Source organism: Ruditapes philippinarum, unplaced genomic scaffold, assembly GCF_026571515.1.
Source record: "Ruditapes philippinarum isolate M1 unplaced genomic scaffold, ASM2657151v2 ctg3002_1_1_1_1, whole genome shotgun sequence".
NCBI lineage: Eukaryota > Metazoa > Mollusca > Bivalvia > Venerida > Veneridae > Ruditapes > Ruditapes philippinarum.
Window position 1 is genome coordinate 376,845 of NW_026854098.1, and position 22,419 is coordinate 399,263.

The following is a 22,419-nucleotide window of genomic DNA, read 5'->3' on the forward strand; positions in this document are numbered from 1 at the left end:
AATAAATTCATGTGACAACAATAACAACAAAACCAGGTCATGTGACTTGTATAAAAATGTCATGTGACTAAAATAAAACTTTTAGGGAAAATAGAAAAAGGGTATGAAGTTTTGAATATCTGACTAAAAAATGAGTAATATTCACAAAAAAGTACAAAGTAACAAATGGGGATTCCTATAAACAGAAAAAAATTCATCAAAAAAGTCACTCCCCCCATCTCACACACCTTGTCTGCCTTAAAATAACTGTGCTTCCGGTAAAAGAATAAATTATTTAATGAACACAAAGAAATAGTATTACTTACTTTATTTTAAAATCCTCGTTTATTTGAGAATACTTCAAAGTATATAAGAACAGTCAAAAGATCATTTTCAGATATTAATTACGTCTAGCTCACAAAGGTCTGACAGATAGTATAAATTATACATTCCTGGTACATACCTGAGGCTAGAAATTCTTTTTCTTTCCTTTTTTGTTCTTCTTCAGCTTTCTTCTGTAAAGCATGTACACATAAATTATCAGTTGTTTGATTTGGCCTTGAACGGGTACATTCTGGGTTTGTACATTCAAACAGCACCGAATTATCTTCTTTCGGGACATTTTCTTTATCACGACTTTCCTCGTTGCATTCGCCACCCTCCATGTACATGTTGGTGATGATCTTAAGAATGTTAAAACAACTTGTCAGTCTGAAATCATCTGAAATAAAAAACAGAAAATTTGACTTTCAATTCTTTTTTTTGTCATTATTACAATTTAAGTAAATGGGCTATGAAATTAAATCAAGTATAAACCTTAACTCATGAAATGTACTCAAATCAAGTGCTATGATTAAATGAACCCAATGCCCCCTTACCTTGACTTTTGACCTTGACTTTCATGTTATTGTGAAGGTTTAAGTTTTGCGACACATTCTATACTGTTTGCCGACTTATTCTACATTTTCATCTTGATATTCCCTAAATTGATAATTGACAGTTCCAAAAAATATAAACAAGATAAGTCCATATAAGAAATTTAGGTTAAAGCAGCATGCCTCCAGATTCATGCTCATTTTCATGAAAATTTTGAAAATATATTTAAAAAGTAAAATGTTGTGAAGTGAACAAAGAAAGTAAACAACACATTGTAAATGGCACATACAAACCATGTAAATTACCAAAAAGCAGGTAAAAGTATGCACAAAAAGTACTTCATTAGTTTATTTCAAGATACAGTAGAACTTTGATAAGTTGAAGTTGAAGGAACTTGTGTAAAAACTTTGACACATCGGGAATGCAAATGAAACTGATTCATATAGGGGAAAAAATAGGGACTTTTGTTTACTTTGACATATCAAGAAAATCAACTGAATTAAGTTTGATTCATAGAAGTTTCTTCTGTATTTCTTGTACCTATAAATGCTGCCTTCTCCTCCTCGTGACTCAGTCTGTAACATCTCGGATAAAACTCATCCGGATCTGACTCGTCAAACCACGGCACCTGACGCATATTTACACACAAGCCAACCTATAAAACATTCAACAATACATATTACTGCAGAACCTTAATAAAAGCAATGTTTTATTTTAAATGTTTTATCCAATCACAAGCACGAAATGTTTATTTGACAAAAACACGTTTGTTTGATATAAATATTAAATGCACAACACAAAGATATGAATTTGTTAATTATCATTTCATACTGATCATTTAACACTGACAATTTAATCTAACATAACACTGCAGAATAAGAACAAAACAAATAATACTAGAATTATGGCCGTTGAGTTTGATCCTACTTTACCTGCTGGAACCAACAGTGGCCAGGCTGTGTAACCAGTATAGACCTTAGTCAGCCTGGTTAGATTCTGTGCAGTCTGACCTCACTGTGACACTCTATGATGAGTGAAGCTAAATATTTGTATTTTGATATCAAAATCTCTTTAACTTAAAAGCAGGGCAAATCCATTACACAAATCAAGCAGATTATTGTTTGATATTATCCAATGGTAACAATACCAGTTAAGGAGTCTTACTGTTATGCTTGGACCCGCCAAAAAAATCTAACATCAAACCAATATCGCAATAAATCAGTCAATTCCGGAACGTTATTATTCACAATCTTCGGTATTCAATAATTTTCAATTTTCATAACCGTACTTTAATACATAGCGAAAAAGGGTGAGTGATTGGAAATAAGTATGCCAAAGATTTTGAAAAAATAATGTCCCAAAAATAACTAATTTGCTACAATATTGGCAGATGTTAGAATTTTTCTGGCTGGAAATCATTACAGTAAGACTACCGGTACCTTAAGATTTAAAGTCAAAATGCTAGATAAAATTTCTTACACTTTCAAAATAAGAAAAGCATGTTGTCAAATCTAACAGGGTATCGTAAAATCGAACATTATGTGACTGAAGAATACATCGAGATATTTTTAACAAACCAAAATTTGAATCACAAACCTTTGTAGTGAAGGAACCAGCCTTGCAATAATGGTTGACCATCTGATCTCTGGTGAGGAACCGGTAATCTATGACATCACGCTTGAGCACCCATATAAATGTAGGGTTCACATTACGCACTATGCGAGACTGAAAGTACGAAATTCATTAAAAATCATTTGAATAAGTTATACATGCATACATATGATTAAATTCAAGCAAAGAAGAAGACATCTACTGGTATCTCTTTTAAATAGATAAGTGGTGGCATGGCCGAGTGGTTAACACGTCAGACTAATAATCTAAGGATTGCTGACCATGTGGGTTCAAACCCTGTCAGGAGCAAGACGTTGTTTCCTTGAGCAAGAAACTTTACTTTCATTGCTTAGTACTGGTTGGTTCCGTGGACAGATTCAAGAGTGTTAATAAGCTTATAGCTTCCAAAACAAACTTAAAATGAAATTTGTATAAACAAAATAGAAATGTCAATATCAATGATATATTCAACAGTGAAGTAAAAAGACATGTTTATGAATTTTTATACTACACTTCAATGTTATTATTATTGTCATAAAAATGCTTCTAAATAGAGAATTCTGAGTTGCTACTGTGTGTCATTGGTTGCTTTCATATATTAACTACAAAATAAGCCAATCATAAAAGATCAAATATACCATAATTCCATATATTCCATCATCTTCTTCCCAGGGAGCTACTTTTGGCTGATCATCTGAAAATAGTTATCACACATTTTGAATTTTTGAGAAACATTAATCAGGAAGTACCAACACATTAAATATCTAATATACCAGTTTATAAATGAGGCCACTATAAGAATCAGTAAAACAGAAAGGACAAACTGGCAACCTTGCAACTCCACTGACATAGATTTCAGGGAGTATAAAAACAGCTTTCATAAAATACCTGGTATCTCTTTATATTTTAAATTGATGACTCCCTACCCTATGTTTTATATAAATTACAAAGAAATCAAGTTTTATTTCACCTAAAGGCCTTATAAAAGTTTGCTCTTTCAAACGACCGACACACTTAGTTTAAACAAGATTGCATTTGAGAAAAATGCTATGCCACCGCATTAATACAACACTAAATAGTAGTGTAGGAACAGATTTTTTTTTGTTTCTATGCAATTGAAGTTTGTCATAATGCATAGATCCCTGACCTATCTAATTCTTATTATCAGATTAGTGGTTAAATCTATTGTTAATCCAATAAAAGATCAGAGTAGGAATATATCAATGCACTTGAGTCTGGTGAATTTGGTGGTGAAGGCCATATTTCACACAGCCTATTAATTTCATGACTACATCAAAGGACAACACAGTTAGACACTTTGTCAAAATCTAGGTCAGCTGATATCACTACACAATGTTTCATGCAAAATATCTAACCTCTAGCATTTGTCAATTGCTAAAAATTTTTTTTTTAAAGTTTTTACTATAAGTTTTTACTATATACATATAAGGAAAACCAATGACCCCCGGGACGGGGCCAATTTTGACCCCAGGGCTATAATTTGAAAAATCTGGGTAGAGGTCTACCATACAATGCCTTATGCAAAATATCTAAGCTCTAGGCCTTTTGGGTCTTTACAAGAAGGTATTTTAAGTTTTTACTATATGTACATATAGTGAAAATCAATGACCCCCGGGCCGGGCCGATTTTGACCCCAGGGCTATCATTTGAACAATCTTAGTAAGGGTCTACCATACACTGCCTTATGCAAAATATCTAAGCTCTAGGCCTTTTGGGTCTTTACAAGAAGGTATTTTAAGTTTTTACTATATGTACATATAGTGAAAATCAATGACCCCCGGGGCGGGGCCGATTTTGACCCCAGGGCTATCATTTGAACAATCTTGGTAAGGGTCTACCAGACAATGCCTTATGCAAAATATCTAAGCTCTAGGCCTTTTGGGTATTTACATGAAGGTATTTTAAGTTTTTACTATATGTACATATAGTTAAAATCAATGACCCCGGGGCAGGGCCGATTTTGACCCCAGGGCTATAATTTGAACAATATTGGTAGAGGTCTACCAGACAATGCTTTATGCAAAATATCTAAGCTCTAGGCCTTTTGGGTCTTTACAAGAAGATTTTTTAAATTTATTCTTATAATCCCTTTTGGTTGCCATGGCAACCAGATTTCTGCATGGAATGAAATTCTTTGAACAACTTTGGAAGCCCTTCACCCAAGGATCAATCCTGCCAAGTTTGGTTGAAATTGGACTAGTGGTTTTTCACAAGAAGATTTTTGAAGTTCACTATATATAACCTATATAACACACACACACACAAACAAACACACACACAGGTGAATCGCTATATGCCACCGCATCGCAGATGCTGCGGTGGCATAAAAATTACTTTTTATTGTCACTAAGATATTTTTAAATATAAACTTAGAACACCTATTCTAATCTACGATTCTACAAAACTATGATGTAACTATTCATATAATAGATGTAGTGTTTTATAAAATACAGTGACAGATAAAGTTTGAACCCTTAACCTGCTGGAACTGTCATCGATTACACTTTGGCACAGTATTGAACCAGGCCAGCCTGCGCTACCGTGTAGTCTGACCAAGCTCTATACTGTTGTTCAAGCTCAATTTTTGTATTTTGATACTGAAATCCTTTAGACTTTGAATGGACTGTTCCAAAATATATAGCTGGACAAGTCCATTTCATAAATTCACCAGGTTAAGGGTTTTTCTATATACAAGCTAAAAAGTTAGAGAAATACTGTAGCTACAGTTACAACTTGAACGTTTTACTGAAATGCAATATGAAGATAAAATATTTAATAATTGTATAATCTACTAAGTTTTGAAATACTGCATGTTTCATGTATATGGATAAAGTAGAACTAACTTTTCATTTTAAAAGTATGACAGGCATTCCATTGTCAATTAAATGATTAAGGTAAGTAACAAACAAAATTAGTTTTATAATTATAAGAGAATAAGATTTTATTAATTTCTTTTGTAGTATTTTTTGTTTTAATGTTAATCAGATTCTTGTTTTAATGGAAAATTTTATAATAATGAAATGGCGCTATTACACCTATTAAATATATGCACCAAAGTTAAAAAGATATTAGGCAATGACACTACAGTTTTCACAAAGAATCAATATTGTTTTAGAGTTATCTGCCCTTGAATTTACCATAATATAGCAAATATCTTTAAATCCACTATTAAAAGCTGGAAACAAAGTGATCCCTCGGAAGCATTAAATCGCAACAAAATCACAAGAGAATTGCAGACTCGGTTTGATTGAGTCTGTACATCATTATTCCTGAGGAATAATGAATACGTGCAACATCCCTCACACCCCCTAGCACCGGCTTGAGCGGTACTCAATTCTCAACATTTAATAGAGCTGGCATCAATGATCCCGAAGGACCAGAAAAATAAGTTATGTTTATACATTAAGTGAGGAGTCCTGAGAGTAAAAATTACTAATATTCATTATCTATATATATTTCTTACAGTATAGAAACATTCAAAGTAAAAAAGCTGACATAGCCATATACTATAATGGATTAAAAATAAAATGCAGTGATAATATATATTATGTTTTTCTTTATTTTTAACTCAAACTTCATGGGAAGCATTTACGAAGTGGTTAAGGTGTCTGCCTCTAAACCTAGAGTATGTAGGCTTCATCCCTATATCTACTGCAATAACAACCATCCTTCCACTGTCATACCATTTAGAATCCTGGTATTTAATAAAGTCCCAGAAGACAAGTCAAAAATAATTATTCTACTTTGAAAAAGCTTGTTTAGCAAAATAAGCATAAATAAATATGTGAAAGCTGATAACTCTTCAACAAAAATGTGGAGTTTTATTTTTAAGAACAAAAAAATAGGACAGAATTTCAAGAAAATAAGCGACTGCACTCAAATTTATATATTTTAAAATCCCACACATATATAATATTCATGCTTTGAGAAAAAGAGAATGGGCAGAATACAAATTTCAAAAATGAAAGTTACGTATACAAAAACACACAATGAAGCAATTTTAAACTGATCTTTATTAACCATAATTAATTGGCATGTTCACAATATCAAGAATCAGAAGTTTTCAGAAAAGAAAAAAAAGAAAAATCTACCACGGTATTAAGAACTAGATTAAATAAGTCTCTATTATTTTTTTGCTATATTCATAAAATAAATGTATAGAGTATTTCAACGGTCCAACCCAATACAGTTCATAACACCTTTATTTATAAGTTTGTTGAGTTACAAACTTGTATTGTCGGACCCTTGATTTGTAGATTTTATAAAGAACAGATTTTGCTCAAGTAGTTTCTATATAGATATAATGGGTGCATTTTTTTTACACTCTTACCTTGTGAATTCACAGCACATTTCACTATAACATAAACATCTTTAGGTAGTCAAAACAAGCGAAAAACAAATAACAACCGTTGCCCCTTTTAAAAACATGATAAAAGTAAATTTGCATTTTATAACTTCAGTCTTGAAACAACGTTATGTCATTTACATTTAGGGTAGACAAACATTTTGCATAAATTTTTACATTTAAAGCTGCTTTTTCATAGATTGTTTTTTCTTTCCTCAAGTTTTTGTTCAAACGACTTGTCATAATTTGAAAAAAGAATGATAAATAAAATTTATAAAGTCAGTTACAATGTACTTTATTATATGAAATATAAAAAAAAAGGGAACAAATATAGATTTTTTCAATTATTTCAAAATAATATCTCGTAAAATATACTGTTTTGTAACCTGCCGGACAAAATCACATCCCTACACCTATAGGTCTATGATACTATGTGATATAAAAAAAAAATCCCAGATGATGTAGAGAAAATTAGCTCGGGGGTGCACATGGACCATTAACCTTATGAGTATATGAGTTTGCAAATACATGCAAATTTAATTGACTGTTACAATCCCAACTCTAAAATCTTACATTGTTATGAAGATAATAATAGCTATAAGTATCTTACTGTCACTATCTGTATCATCATCATCATCGTCATCATCATCATCGTCATCGTCGTCATCATCATCATCATCGCCACCTCTTTTCCGTCGTTTCCTTGTCTGTTTTTGAGGTCCTGGTATCCTGTAAAACTTCTCGACCCATCCACGTTTTCTTAAACACTGTCGAATTGCAGAGTAACCACCTTGTATAGTAAACACCTTTTTCATCTAAGAAGAGAAAAGTTTATACATGATGCAAATGTGAAAAAAAAAGTAATCTTAAGTGTCAAAAGGAAAATATCATCAATATAAGAAACCTTTACCCTGCTCATTTATTGTAGAAATTAACTTACACTTCTTCAAGTTTAGAATTGTCAGTTGTTGATTATAGACTTTTATACTAAAATACTGAACAAAAATAGATGACCACAAAAAGAGTGCTGTTGCGACCTGCGGCCCTTTACTGGCCTGGCACTACATAATATTCATAGCAAAAGAAAATCATTATCACTATCACCACTTAAGAGTTCATCATGAACTCACGCCCTTACATGTATGTTCTTGTCTGTATATAGATTAAGAATTAAAATATCAAGTCATACCTTTATAGCTTTTTCAGCTTGATCTTTGGCTTTGGCAAGACGATCAGAGTTGGCAGTTGAGGTGATTTTACGAGTAAGTTTTGGTCGGCCAAGTGATGGCATTGTTTTACTGCGCGACAGTGCCGAGCCATTCTCGATGTCATCTGAAATATACAGACATTCACTTTATATTTATACACAAGTAACTAATGTCACTATAGGGCATCTTTGTGGTGATTGGATAAAAATACTGTAGTGCTATTTATAGAATATTTTCTGTAAATGTGTTCGAAAAATAACATAAAAATGTATTCACCTAGATGTGATGAAGAACAATTTCCCATGTCAAACTGTAGAAATTTTGGGGCAATATATCTCTTACTGCTAGAATTTTTATAAGCTTCCACTGTACTCATGAACCGAACTTCCAAGGGAGGTAACTCCATCTTCATATCATTTTTAAACAAATCACAATATTGATCCAGAAAACTTATTAAGTCAATAGTCCTTTATAATGTATTTTCAAGCCTGACTTTGCATTATAGTCATAATAATTCAACATAACTAGATCAGCGAAATATCAAAATCTCAACATCTCAAAATTGCAATATTCTTGTTTTAATTGTCCAAATTGACAGTTCAAGGAAACACTGTTGTAAACGCAATTGATCTCTAAGAATAATTGATAATCATTAAGATGACCACTTGATATCTTTACCCTTAAACTGCTGAATTTGTATAATGATTTTGCCCCATCTTTAAATTTGGAGCAATCCATTATGTAAGTTTGAACCAGTTTCAATTTAAAAATGTAATTATTTTATTTGAAAAATATACAACGTTTCGACTCAAAAGTCTTCATCAGGTATACTTTGTTTACAGGAAATGACGTCAACGTCATATGACGTGAAGGACAACGACGTCAAAATGTAATACATAATTTGGCGTATAAATATAATATGTAGGATCTTAATAAAAGATACAAAACACTGGTGAAGATGCAGTAAAAAGCAATGTAAAATTAGAAAACCAGCATAAACTACATATTGACATGAAATTAGTTTTAAGTCATAATAAGCAAAAAATAGAAAATACAATTTTTCATAAGTCCAAAATGCAAATTTCAGCAGAGTATTTGTTGAAATTTTTACCTCAGAATTCACTGTCACAAATTTTTTAATTTAATTTCTTAATTAAGACCTTCCTTTATAATGATTATATACACAATGGCTATGCATTATCTTATCTGAATTCTTCCTAAATCATTACATTACAAAACATTTGAATATCCAAACAATATTTAAAACCCATGTTTTTAATTTGATATCCACGGCTATAGAGATTTAATTAAAATCCACTCTATATCAACCTCTTTCATAATCATCGATCTAAAACAAAATAAAATCAATGGAATAAAAAAAACGCTAGTCTTCCGTCTGTTAAAATTCTAGCCTTCAATCTGATAAAGTTGCTTTAGTTTCAATTTTCTGCCTCGATTAAATGAAGAATAAAACATGAACGAGCAGTATAAGTTTACGATTTTTGTTGTTAGAAACTGAACAAAGTAACGTCAATCATCAATTCAACCCTGATGAAATTAAATATTCCTCTGTGAATAATAATTCAATGTAAAAAGAATCCTTATTACATTCCATATACACCAACTTAAGTAAAGAAATAAATAAATGATTCCCAGTATAATCCATTGGAGAAGGCTCGTGGTAATTTATTATATTTGTATACAGGGTAGAAATTGACAATCAATACTTGAACAAATTTCGGGTTGTAAAATATTATTATTAAAATCTAAGCATTACAGGGGTCACATCCCCAATACATATCTTCACAATATTAACACTATCAAATAGCATAAGTACAAGACACCTGAATTTTGAGCATCTTTTTTACACTAAAAATATGTCAACTGTCATCATTTAAATTTATCTAATAAAGGAAAACAAAAATTAGTCTTGTTTCAAATTTTACATGTATAATATGTATACAATTATTTAGATGTTAACCAAGACTACCGATAGTCATAAAAATTCTGACTCAAGAGCAGTGAAAATAAAAAGTTTTAATTAAAAACATATAGTTAAAAAATGCTGATCGATTACAGTTTTACAGTGTCTGCTCAAGAGAGAATAAGCCATTTTTTCATTCATATGGGGAGTGAAATTGGTACACTACAAAGTCTTAAAATTTTACATGAAATTAGTACATAACAATAGGTAATGAAATTGGTACATCATGATTCTTCAAGTATCACAATTGGTCACGAAATTGACACATAACACTGGGTAAGAAAATGGTGTGTCAAAAAAGGTGAAAATCGATTCATCACAATAGGTCCTGATATTGCTATGTCACAAAAATTAATAAAAATAGTTGTAATTATTACATTGAGGCATGCAGTTATTCTTTTTTTTCTGGCTGGGTTTTACATCACATCAACCCAGTATAGGTCATATGGTGACTTTAAAGGAAGACCTCAGGTGCCCTCTGTGCATTATTTAAGGCATGAACAGACACCTGAGTAGAACCACCAACTTTCCATATCCTAGCTGGATAGCTTTCTCACATGCTTTCTCACATGAAAAAGTCAAAGTCCCTGTAAGGGTTCAAACCCAAAGCAGTGTGGGATTATGAAGGCTATATTTCACTGTGGGTTATGAAGGAGGTGTTTTACAATAGGATATCAAAGTGATTACTCACAAAATGTTATGAAGGTGGTATATCACCATTTGTTAATGAGGTAGTATATTACAATAGGTAATGAAGATAGTATATCACATTAATAAATGAAGATAGTTTATCACAACAGATTATGAATGTGGTACATTTATATCACAATAGGTCATGAAGGTGGTATATCACAATATATAACTAAAACTGCCACTGTCATGGCGGGAATACCCCCGCATACCACTTTGTCAGAATCAACAGTGGCCATTTAGAACTCAAGGACAACCTCCCTGCCAAATCTGAGGTTACTAAGCCAGTGCATTGCTAAGTTATGTATTCTACATGCTTCAAATGTGAAAATGTCAAAATCAATACACTCTGGACAGGCATTCTGAAGCAATTGAGGGGAAAAGCTTTTTGACAAGGTCCCTGTGACCTTGACCTTTCACCCGGTGACCTCAAAATCAATAGGGGTCATCTACTAATCATGACTAACCTCCATGCCAAATATGAAGACTGTGGGTCAAAGGAATCTTAAGTTATTGGGCGGACAAGCTTTTGGAAGTCAAGGTCCCTGTGACCTTGACCTTTGACCTGGTGACCTCAAAATCAATAGGGGTCATCTACTAATCATGACTAACCTCCATGCCAAATATGAAGACTGTCGGTCAAAGGAATCTTAAGTTATTGGGGGGACAAACTTTTTGAAGTCAAGGCCCCTGTGACCTTGACCTTTGACCTGGTGACCTCAAAGTCATTAGGGGTCATCTACTAATCATGACTAACCTCCATGCCAAATATGAAGACTGTGGGTCAAAGGAATCTTAAGTTACTTGGCGGACAAGCTTTTTGAAGTCAAGGCCCCTGTGACCTTGACCTTTGACCTGGTGACCTCAAAGTAAGTAGGGGTTATCTACTGATCCTGACTAACCTCCATGCCATAAATGAAGACTGTGGGTCAAAGGAATCTTAAGTTATAGGGGGGCAAGCTTTTTGAAGTCAAGGTCCCTGTGACCTTGACCTTTGACCTGGTGACCTCAAAGTCATTAGGGGTCATCTACTAATCAAGACTAACCTCCATGCCAAATATGAAGACTGTGGGTCAAAGGAATCTTAAGTTATTAGGCGGACAAGCTTTTTGAAGTCAAGGCCCTTGTGACCTTGACCTTTGACCTGGTGACCTCAAAATCAATAGGCGTCATCTACTGATCATGACTAACCTCCGTGCCAAATATGAAGACTATGGGTCATAGGAATCTTAAGTTATTGGGCGGACAAGCTTTTTAATGTCAAGGCCCCTGTGACCTTGACCTTTGACCTGGTGACCTCAAAATCAATAGGGGTCATCTACTAATCATGACTAACCTCCATGCCAAATATGAAGACTGTGGGTCAAAGGAATCTTAAGTTATTGGGCGGACAAGAAAAAACCGACGGATGGCCGAGCAGCCGGACGGCCGGACTGACAAGCTGATTCCAGTATACCCCCCTTACAACTTTGTTGTGCGGGGGTATAATAAGGTTATATATCACAATATGTAATAAGGTGGTATATCACAATATGTAATAAGGTGGTATATCACAATATGTAATAAGGTGGTATATCACAATATGTAATAAGGTGGTATATCACAATATGTAATAAGGTGGTATATCACAATATGTAATAAGGTGGTATATCACAATATGTAATAAGGTGGTATATCACAATTTGTAATAAGGTGGTATATCACAATAGTTCATGAAAGTAGTTTATCACAATAGATAATTGAGGTGGTATCACAATAGGTAATTGAGGAGGTATATCACAACACTTGTAATGAGGTGGTTTATCACAATGTATGACTGTAGGTAACTAAGGTTTTATATCACAAATGCTTATGATACACTATGGTTATAACACTTAATAATAGATCATGAAAATTGAATATTACAATAGGGCAGGTTGAATATCACAACAGGCCATGCAGGTGGTAGACATCATAACAGGTTTCAAATTACAATAGGATAAGCTGCACATGTATAATAATCGTTCATAAAAGTGGTACATCACAATAGGTGCATCACAATAGGCATATTTACACAGTCGATCAAAATTCGTTGAAATACAGTACGTTTTGTGTAAGGTTTAAAGTACTTTTCAATCTCAAACATAATTAAAATTTATTGTAAAATTAATACTAAATATAGATCTTGATTTCACTTTCTAATTCTGACAGGGTTCAAAACTATAGCTAGATATTTGACTTGGTGCTTTGCCGTTCAAATATTTATAAACATTTAAATATTGACACACTTTTAAATAAAATGTAAAACGTTCATCAATATGCAACCTTAACCTGACCTTGAAAATAAACATTCAACTATCGACAAAATCAACTAAATATATTGATCTAATAAAACCTATAATATATTTATATTTACATACAATCTACAATATGAAAATCTAATTGATTAAAAATTGATTGAGAAGATTAATGTCAAATCAAAAGATTACCCCTTTATTATTTAAATCGTCAGAGAGATCTTAAGGCTCCAATAACTCGATTTATAAATCTGATTACACCGTGTACTACCGCACATTGTTCCATGTGAGTAAATTGAGCTTTTTGACAGTCAGACTGTTCTAGTATAAAAAATTCATCAATGTTTAACGTTAAAACAGCTACCAGATTCATTCCAATTTTAAGAAAAGAAAAAATAATGTTTTTAATATAGCTATCAATTATTAAGTCATGAGCGTTACAAAAAAATGCATCAAAAAACGTAACCCTTTACTTCAATAGTCATTAGGTTCAAATACATGAAATATGATGATAGAAATAGTAAATCTGGTTAATATAAAGATCATGAATATTAAAATAGTTCTTAAACACAATCATTCAATTTGCTTATATCTAAAAATCAACTAAATTTTGTTGGTTTATCTGGAGGCAAGCTGTTTTAAAACATGACATTGAAATGCTACACATTTTATTTGCTCTTTATCTATTTAATAATGTACAGATTATGATAAAACTTGTTACAAATTTTTATCAAAATGACCATAAATAACTCCATGACCATAATAACAAGTTATTGCAAAAATATTTTCAAAGTCTTAATTTAACCCATTACTTCAAATTAGACGTCTTTTCATGCCTTTTCCTTTTTCAGGCCTTAAATAGTGAAAAAAAAAGATACATCAGGGGGGTGCCAAGAAAATTTTTGACTTGCGAGAGGCTGAAACTGGCCTTAGGTCGATCTAAAGGTAAAGCAGTAATGGGTTAAGGCTTTAAGTGTAAACAATTATGGGTCATTGTTTCCTTAAAGAATTAGAGTAGACTTAAACCAAATTTAATGATGAGGAGTTTAAGACAATCAAAGTTAAGCTACTAGACTTTTCAGCTTTTTAAACAGTTCAAACAGTTTCTTTAAATGGATAATATCATACTAGAGCTGTATAAGCATAAACAGTGTTTCTGGATTCAAATATTTCCTATTCTACACAAGTAATACACTACTTTTCTACATGAATCAATTCAAAAATTTCATATGGTTTGAAGAAACAAATGTCTCGTGCAAAATATACATGTACAGGCCTTTAAAATTTATATACATGCATTATCTAGGCCAAATTTCCAGCACATGTTTAGCCAAACATGGAGGAATTGATTCCACATGCCATTTTTTGTTTGTCAAAAAAAAGTAATACTGCTATTGACTTAATCTGATTGAAGTATGTGTCTTCAATCTATATCCAGTTATTTTTTTACAATAAAACATTAAGTCAATATTTAACTTCGAGGCGGTCTCTTCTAAGAGTTTTCAATATAATAAAATATGGAATTTTATACTTTACAGATTTTCAAGGACAATAACTCAGAGTAAAGAATATCATATTTTTTGTTAACAATAATTATGTCATAAAACTCTTCAACATATTATTTTAGTTCAATGAGTAAGAAATTATTTGTTCCTTTTAATACTTTCATATCTAAATCCCTTAAACTGGAAATGGACTGTTCCAAATTCAAAGCAAGTTCATTATTCAAATTCAGCAATAATTAATGAGTGGTTACTGATAAAACCACACTTTAAAAGGCTTTCGAACTTGGCCCACCGAGATAAAAAAAGAACCATAAAAAGGAAAATTTTACCAATAAAATTCACACCTAAAGGAATTAACTCAATTTATTACACCAATAAAATTCAATAAAAATTCACCTGACATATTCATTAGTTCTTTTTTAATCTCAGTAAGATTATCACTGTTTTGATCACTGGAATTTTCCTGTCATGATTTCTTGCGAACAGCTAAGTTTATGGTTAAAATTTAAGTCTTTTCTAAGCCTTAAGTTTTTTAATGAACAGAGAAATATCTACAAATAAACAAATAAAAATCAACAAAAAACATATCACAAGTGAAATACATAGTCAGATCAATTCATACAAGGATTTTTTTGCCAAATCTATAGAAACAAAGAAAATAGCTGCTTTTATTCCTTAGATGGAATGTTGAAAATAAATAAAGAACACTAAAAAAACACTATAAATTTACTACACAGGATATTTTGAAACAATATGCCCCAATATCAAGCATCCCCCATTAAAATTCATCTTCACCTTAGTGATTTCACCCAAGAAATAAAGATAATCTTAACAAACGTTTTGAGCAAAATTCATTAGAACTTGAGCATAATTCATTAGGACTTGAGCATAATTCATAAGACTTTGAGCATAATTCATTAGGACTTGAGCAAAATTCATTAGGACTTGATCATAATTCATTAGGACTTGAGCATAATTCATTAGGACTTGAGCAAAATTAATTAGGACTTGCACATAATTCATTTGGGCTTGAGCATAATTCATAAGACTTTGAGCATAATTCATAAGACTTTGAGCATAATTCATTAGGCTTGAGCATAATTCATAAAACTTTGAGCATAATTCATTAGGCTTGAGTCAAGTTTGTTCATCATAGGCCTTTTGAAAAATGCTGCTCATACATAAGTCAGATTTAAAAATTAGACTCCATGACTATTTAATTAGTTTAATTTAAACATTAGCTTCCGTGAATAATTCATATGTCAAATTTAAAAAATAGGCCCTTTTGATAATTCTTATGTCAAATTTGAACATTAGGCCTTGAGCATAGGGTAACTCATTTGCCAAATTTGAACATTAGGCCTTGCGTATACAGGTAAGTTTTATGTCAAATCAGATCATAATAGGCCATGTGAATAATTCATATGTCAAATTTGAACATTTGGCCAAGAGCATATAATTCATAGGTAAAATTTGGCCTTGAGCATAATAAAGCATTTTTTTTCAAATGGCCATTTACACCAAAATTTGTTATTTAAAAATGATAGCATTATTTCAAGCAATCTGGGTAAAAATAATATGCAGACATACATACATGTGTATTAAATTGCCATTATGGCAACCATATCTTTATAGTCGCAAAAAAGTAACTATCAAAAAGTTGATCAAAGACAACAAAAAGACAGGGCATGGGGCTGCAAGCGTGCGAAAAATGGACAACAACCAACACCAAGATGTGCTATGATAAATGATTTGAATTGTGTTTTTACCTTCTTCCTCAACAGGGGGCGCTTTCCCTGAAAATCCAGTGTTTCATATACATTGTCATAATATCAGTCCATATATAGAATAGTACTCACAGCACAGTGCAATGCATGTGCATTAAATAACACAGTGGAGTCAATATCATCAATACCATTCATATACATGTATAAGCAGTTATAAGATAAGGCAAAGCTCCAAGATAAAGTATCAGGATGCATATCATTTGTAAATGTCATTTTCATGTAATGTGTACTGCTTAAATAACATTAAGTGCTAGGTAGTTTAGAAGATAGCTACAGTCTATGAACATAAACATTGTCAATTTTGCCATGTCAGAAATTCTTTGGGGATTCTTTTATTCAAATTATTTATCTAGACAAATCTCTGGAAAATTCATGTATTGAAACTTTGAATAATAACCAACAGTTGGACTGGATGTTAAACATAGCAAGCAAGTATTATGATACCATATCATTCAGTGATTATGACTTTATTTTAATAAAACCTCTGGAATGATGCTTTTTTTCCCCCATGATACAAATTTATAGTTTTTAAAGTTGCATGCCTCCAGATCAGCCAAAAGATTTAAGATTCAAGTAATAAATTTATATGCTATGTGTTATTAATGACTCATTTTGCAGTATTTTATCTACGTTACTAACACAGTAATACTAGTAGATATTTTTGCATATTTGGCATTTAACATGGAGTGTAAGTGCTATTTGCAACATGTAAATTACTTTGTTATTATGCTTTGAAATATATTTTCAAAATTTTTATGAAATTAGCATGAATCTGAAGGCATGCTTCTTTAAAATTCAATATTGTTTAATATTGTAGCAAATGTAGTGTTTCCTTTAAATGAAAAACGCATGCAAAAGAAATATTTGTGAAAGCAGAGAGGAGTAAATAGAAAGTAGACTGTGTAACTGCTTCAAAAAATGTAATCGCCCCAAAAAATAAAACAACCCAAAGACAGATATAAGGCAAAACTTCAAACAATTTTGCAATCTTAATTTTGATAAGAAAACAAAAGAAAAGTGCAGACTAAGAACAAAATGTACAGTTATAATTTAGATACCTCTTAAATCGTCAACATCACAACTGTCTCCAACAGATTTATTCCCCTTTACATGCGATCTTATTCTTGTTTTGTGGCGCCTCAACACCATATCTGGGTTTCCATTTGAATATGGGCCTGAGGGGAAAAAAACGAAATAAAAATAGTTACTAAGAAAAATTAACTAAAAAATTCTAAAATAGTTACTAAGAAAAATTAACTTAAAAAATTCTAAACTACATTGGTGCAAAATAATGTTAGTAAAACAAAAATTAATTACAAATTTCCCTAAAATAACTTTAGAATAAGCTGCGTATTTCTCTTATTAACTTTCTGTGATAAAAACTACTATAAAAGTTTTATTTTTAGATCATGATCCATATAGTACTTGTAGTAATCATGACCAGTCTATGCCACCAATACAGAGCCAACTACCCTTTTCATCCAAGACAGATAGACCCAGCTGTATGTTTTTTGTCTCCTTAATTGCATAATTTTCAAATCAAAATCTCAAAAAATAACATTAATGTACAGTTCAAAATTTAAAGGACGTACACATCTAACACACAGATTCAACAGGTCATTGGCTAAAAATGACAAATTAAAAAAACAAACAAATCTGTTTAGAAAACTTTATAACCTGTATGTATACCTCAAAAAGGACTTCATCAAATTTTGAACATACAGTCATCTAGTCATGAGACGTTTCCATAATTTGTAGTTGATGACCAATTAATTATAAAAGATAACAAAAAAATCCATGATAAAAGCTAATAATGATAAAGAATAAACTGAATAACGCAATATTACCAATGATTAGACACCATATTTTACCAGGCAAAATAAATTTTTAATCATTGTCAATAACATACAAATGATGTTTCATAAAAACCTTTCATTGACTATCCAGGCAATCCCTTAACTCATCAATTTCTCACTTTCCCTTTCTTCATTAATTGAACATGGCGCATCAGTTACACAGAACAATAGAGTGGCGCTTTTCATAAACTTAGGTTGCCACAACATCAATATCTGTCTACATTGTAACAAACCTAAAAGTCTGACTCGTTATTCATACTGAAAACGACCTATTGCTCCATACATCGATAATCCTTTATAACCAATTTCAATGGAAGAAAATTTTCAATTTCAATTTTCATGAAAGACCTTTAATTGATCAAATTGAAAAAGTAATTAATTTTATGTACACATCAAAAAACGTAATATTAAGTTTCCCTCTTAAAGGGGCAACATTCGCTGCCGCGGCAGCGAGTATTTGTGGGTGTGACTAATCAGTGATGTAAAGCTGTCTGTTATAAACCCTGAACTATAAATAGCATGCAGTGTTAACCTGCAGAGAGAATGTAAACAAAAACAGCTGATTTTACACAGGAGAGGTTTAATGGATGTTTTATATAACTCGCAGATTAATTAAAGACATTATTATTTTTGAAGTCAGTTGTTTTTCTTTTTTTCACTGGAATGCTGTATGTGTCCTTCATCAAGTCAGACAATTATATCCAAATCCAAAACATGTGCCTTACATAGGAACAACATGCTAAAAATGTTCTTGACAGGAATTTAAAATATTTTTAAGCTGTAAATGTATAACATTTTTATGCATATGCAACATTCAGTTTCATTACCATTTGTGAAATGTAGTTTTTGACTACAAGATATTTACAACAAAATATAGTGTAAATGAAATATACCTGGAAGTTACTTTTACTGTTTTCATGAAGGTTCAACCATTCAAATACAAGTTAAATCAGTACTTTGAAATTTAAAAAAAAATCATATATTAATGGATTATTGTAAATTTGTTGGATTTGATAAAGCAAGTCAGTAAAAGTTATTGTTTTTTTCTAATCATGTATTCAGCATTCCAATGTGTCGTCTGCTAAAAATCTCCCTCCCTGAAATATACATCGCCTGCTACAAATCTCTCTCCCTGAAATAAACACTGCCACGTGCTTCTGTTTACTACTGAAGGTTCATGACCTGTAATGATCACATGGCTCCTCCCAGGGAAATTCAAATTTCAAATTTGACAGCCAGTATTTTTTTCCAGAAATACACTTTACAAAGTTATATTTTGAATAATTTTGGTCAATCTTAATCAAAAATATCTATGCCTACATACATGCCAAGTGTTGTTTAAATGCATTTGATAATTAATCTTAAATCTTTGAAAAAGGGTCCCTGAAGTGAAGCATGCATAAAATTAATAAGAAACCTGCCCAAGCACCATCTGCTGGCTTTTATAGTCCAGTTGGGCCTTTAAGTATCAGTTTTACTTATAGTATTTGAAATTTCATTGCATGGATCAAAAACTGTTAAGTATTGAATGATTTTACCTATTGATGAAATGAAATATAAACTCCTGCATAAAGTTTTAGAGTTCTGACATAAATTCAATTTTGACAAGGTAACATAAGAAGGTATGCTTTAAGCAAAAAATCAAAACTATATAAAACTTTTTTGTAAAGTCCCCAGTTTTAATTAACCTTTTCTGCACATATTCGTCCGGTATTGTTCATCTATAAACAGGACACATAATTTACTAAATCTAAACATCCTTATGCTGATTGCAGTGTTATTGCCATAATCACTTTTTCCTTCACAAACTCTTAGCCCGCTTCTACATATGTGACCAGTGCAGACCAAGATCAGTCCAAACATCCATGCCATCTGATCATGGTCTGCACTGTCTGCTACTTTCAGTCAGTACATGTTTTAAAAATTTTCGCCTAAAACTGATGAATGGCATTGTCCAGATATAAAGATGACAAGTCCATTTTGATAAGATATTAAGCATGGTAAAGGGGTAAACACACAAGGGGAGCGATGGTAAAGTGTCTACTTCTCAAATCAGAGATAGCAGGATCAAGGACAAACTTGGGTCACCTACTGTTGCCTCCTCGTATGTACCACACTATTCTGGTTAGTTCTAGGAAATGGCTCTCTTAAAAGTATTATTAGTTGCAAGAACTTGTTTCACAAACAAGAATAAATAAATATATTTGCAAAAAGCACATTTTTGCCATGGCAAACTGATTCAATAATTTTTTTCACAAGCTGAATTTGTGTACTGAATTAGTCTAGCTTTGCATTCCGAACTGCAATCCCCACTGAGCATTTAAATGCTAATGCTAATGTAAAAATAACAAAATTAATTAGTCCTATAGTTAAGACAGTAAAGAGTTTGGTAAGATTCCAAGCTAACCTGATTCTACATAACATTACCTCAGTGCAGTAACAGGTTAATTCCTATTAAATCATATAAGGAGTTAACCCGTGTCTGCGCTGAGGTGTCGAAAAGTGGTATTATTATCATATCATCACCACTTGCATACAAAAGGTTAATGAACAAACAATTTGATTACAACGTTGCTGGTATTGATATATAGGTCAACAGTACAACTGTCTTCTGCTCAGAAAATCAATTTCGAAATGACAGACACAATTAAGTAAGGACAGAGGCATCAAATACAGACAATTATTATCTATCTACTTTCCACGCAATTTAAAATAATATTGTATCATAAATGAAGTAGATAGCCAATTATCATGACCTACGTAATATCCTAAAAACAACTTTTTAAGAAATAGTACACGGCACAATTAAAGGCATCGTAGAATGATTCTAAGTGACCGATTTTGGCTTCAGTTGCTTCCATGTTTTGGGCAGACTAGAAAGTCAATATAATGCCATGAGATCTGAAATACTGTATGCTATATCAAACTGTACTAAAACATAACAGTAAAAGTTCAACTAGGGAAACATTTTCTTTTAACGTAAAATGTATTAAAAACTGTGAGCAGTCACCTTGTATATTATAATGAGGGCAAAGTAAAATAGTCCTCATGATTACATGCCGCTAAGTTTAGCAGTTCGACAAAAACATAATAATGCCCATTTAAGTGGCCCCTATCTTTTTTTGTTGGACTACTCGCGTCATTGTGAATTTCATATTATTCATTGGTCTACTGACACATACACAAATAAAGAAGGAACATTTATGAAAAGTATAATATTTCTAATTAGGGAAAACAGTTTGTTAACATCATTTTGCAATCTTTTCCAGTTACACAAAATGTATCATATACATTATATTCTGTCTTTGAACAATACTCTAATGAATTTTAACAATTTAATGCACACTTGCATGCATTTATGATTATTGCCATTGATGTGTATAACAGTTTGTATTTCATGGGGGAAACATTCTGATGCAAAAAGATCTCAGGTGGCCCAACAGGGAACCTGAGCAAAAAACCCCAATCATTGGGGACCTGAGCAGAAAAACCAATCGTTGGGACCTGAGCAGAAAAACCAATCGTTGGGACCTGAGCAGAAAAACCAATTGTTGGGACCTGAGCTCCATATGGAGCATCCTGGATAATTTCCTATTGTAAAAGAATCAATTTTAAGTGCCTGACAAGATTTAGACCCAAAGTGACCAGATTCAAGTGATTCCAATTCAGCAATATTTACAACTTGGCATAATTCACGTAGGCTAGCATAATTCCGTCCATTGATCAGTTAACATTTTATTTTGGTATTATAATATGCACATAACAGAAGAATTTTAGACAGGTAAAATGAGGCAGTTTTAAGGCAATCCAATAACCTTACTTCCTTAGATACACTACTGTTGATGTAAACAAATATTCACACTCTAAGCATGATGTCATAAATAGGCTGCACCGCAAATCTCACTTTTCAATGTTTTTGTTGATCTTACATCAACAAGCATGAAAAATTAAAATAATCAAGCTTTTATTATTGTTTATCATCTAATTTATCATGCCTTGGATATTGGAATTACTTGAATAATTAACCAAATAGGCAAATGCTCTCCGGCTAAATCTAAAAACTGTGACCCTAATTGAACTCTGCTTTCTGACTCTAACATTGATAACATCTAAGATAGTAAGCAATAGAAAAGCCATGGTGACTCTTTTAAGACATTTCTTACAGTTTATTGTTAAACCTGGTGAAGAAATTTTTATTTTGAATTGAAACATTAAGTTTACGAAAAATAAACTGTGGGGGCATCATCCTACTTTCAAAATTTGTTGCATAGAATTTCAGCA

At 32.0% G+C, this 22,419-nt stretch overlaps 1 protein-coding gene across 1 annotated transcript in view; it reads right to left on the reverse strand.

Moving 5' to 3' along the window:
* The window catches only part of LOC132738947 (uncharacterized), a 59,532-nt gene that overhangs the window by 26,769 nt on the left and 10,344 nt on the right, over nucleotides 1-22,419 (reverse strand). The window contains exons 4-12 of the mRNA XM_060726573.1: nucleotides 17,341-17,457; nucleotides 16,225-16,291; nucleotides 8,317-8,507; nucleotides 8,022-8,164; nucleotides 7,443-7,647; nucleotides 3,105-3,160; nucleotides 2,452-2,580; nucleotides 1,396-1,510; nucleotides 443-700 (exon numbers count right to left, since the gene is read on the reverse strand). Coding sequence (XP_060582556.1) covers nucleotides 443-700; nucleotides 1,396-1,510; nucleotides 2,452-2,580; nucleotides 3,105-3,160; nucleotides 7,443-7,647; nucleotides 8,022-8,164; nucleotides 8,317-8,507; nucleotides 16,225-16,291; nucleotides 17,341-17,457 — 1,281 coding nt within the window. The remainder of the gene's footprint in view (nucleotides 1-442; nucleotides 701-1,395; nucleotides 1,511-2,451; nucleotides 2,581-3,104; nucleotides 3,161-7,442; nucleotides 7,648-8,021; nucleotides 8,165-8,316; nucleotides 8,508-16,224; nucleotides 16,292-17,340; nucleotides 17,458-22,419) is intronic.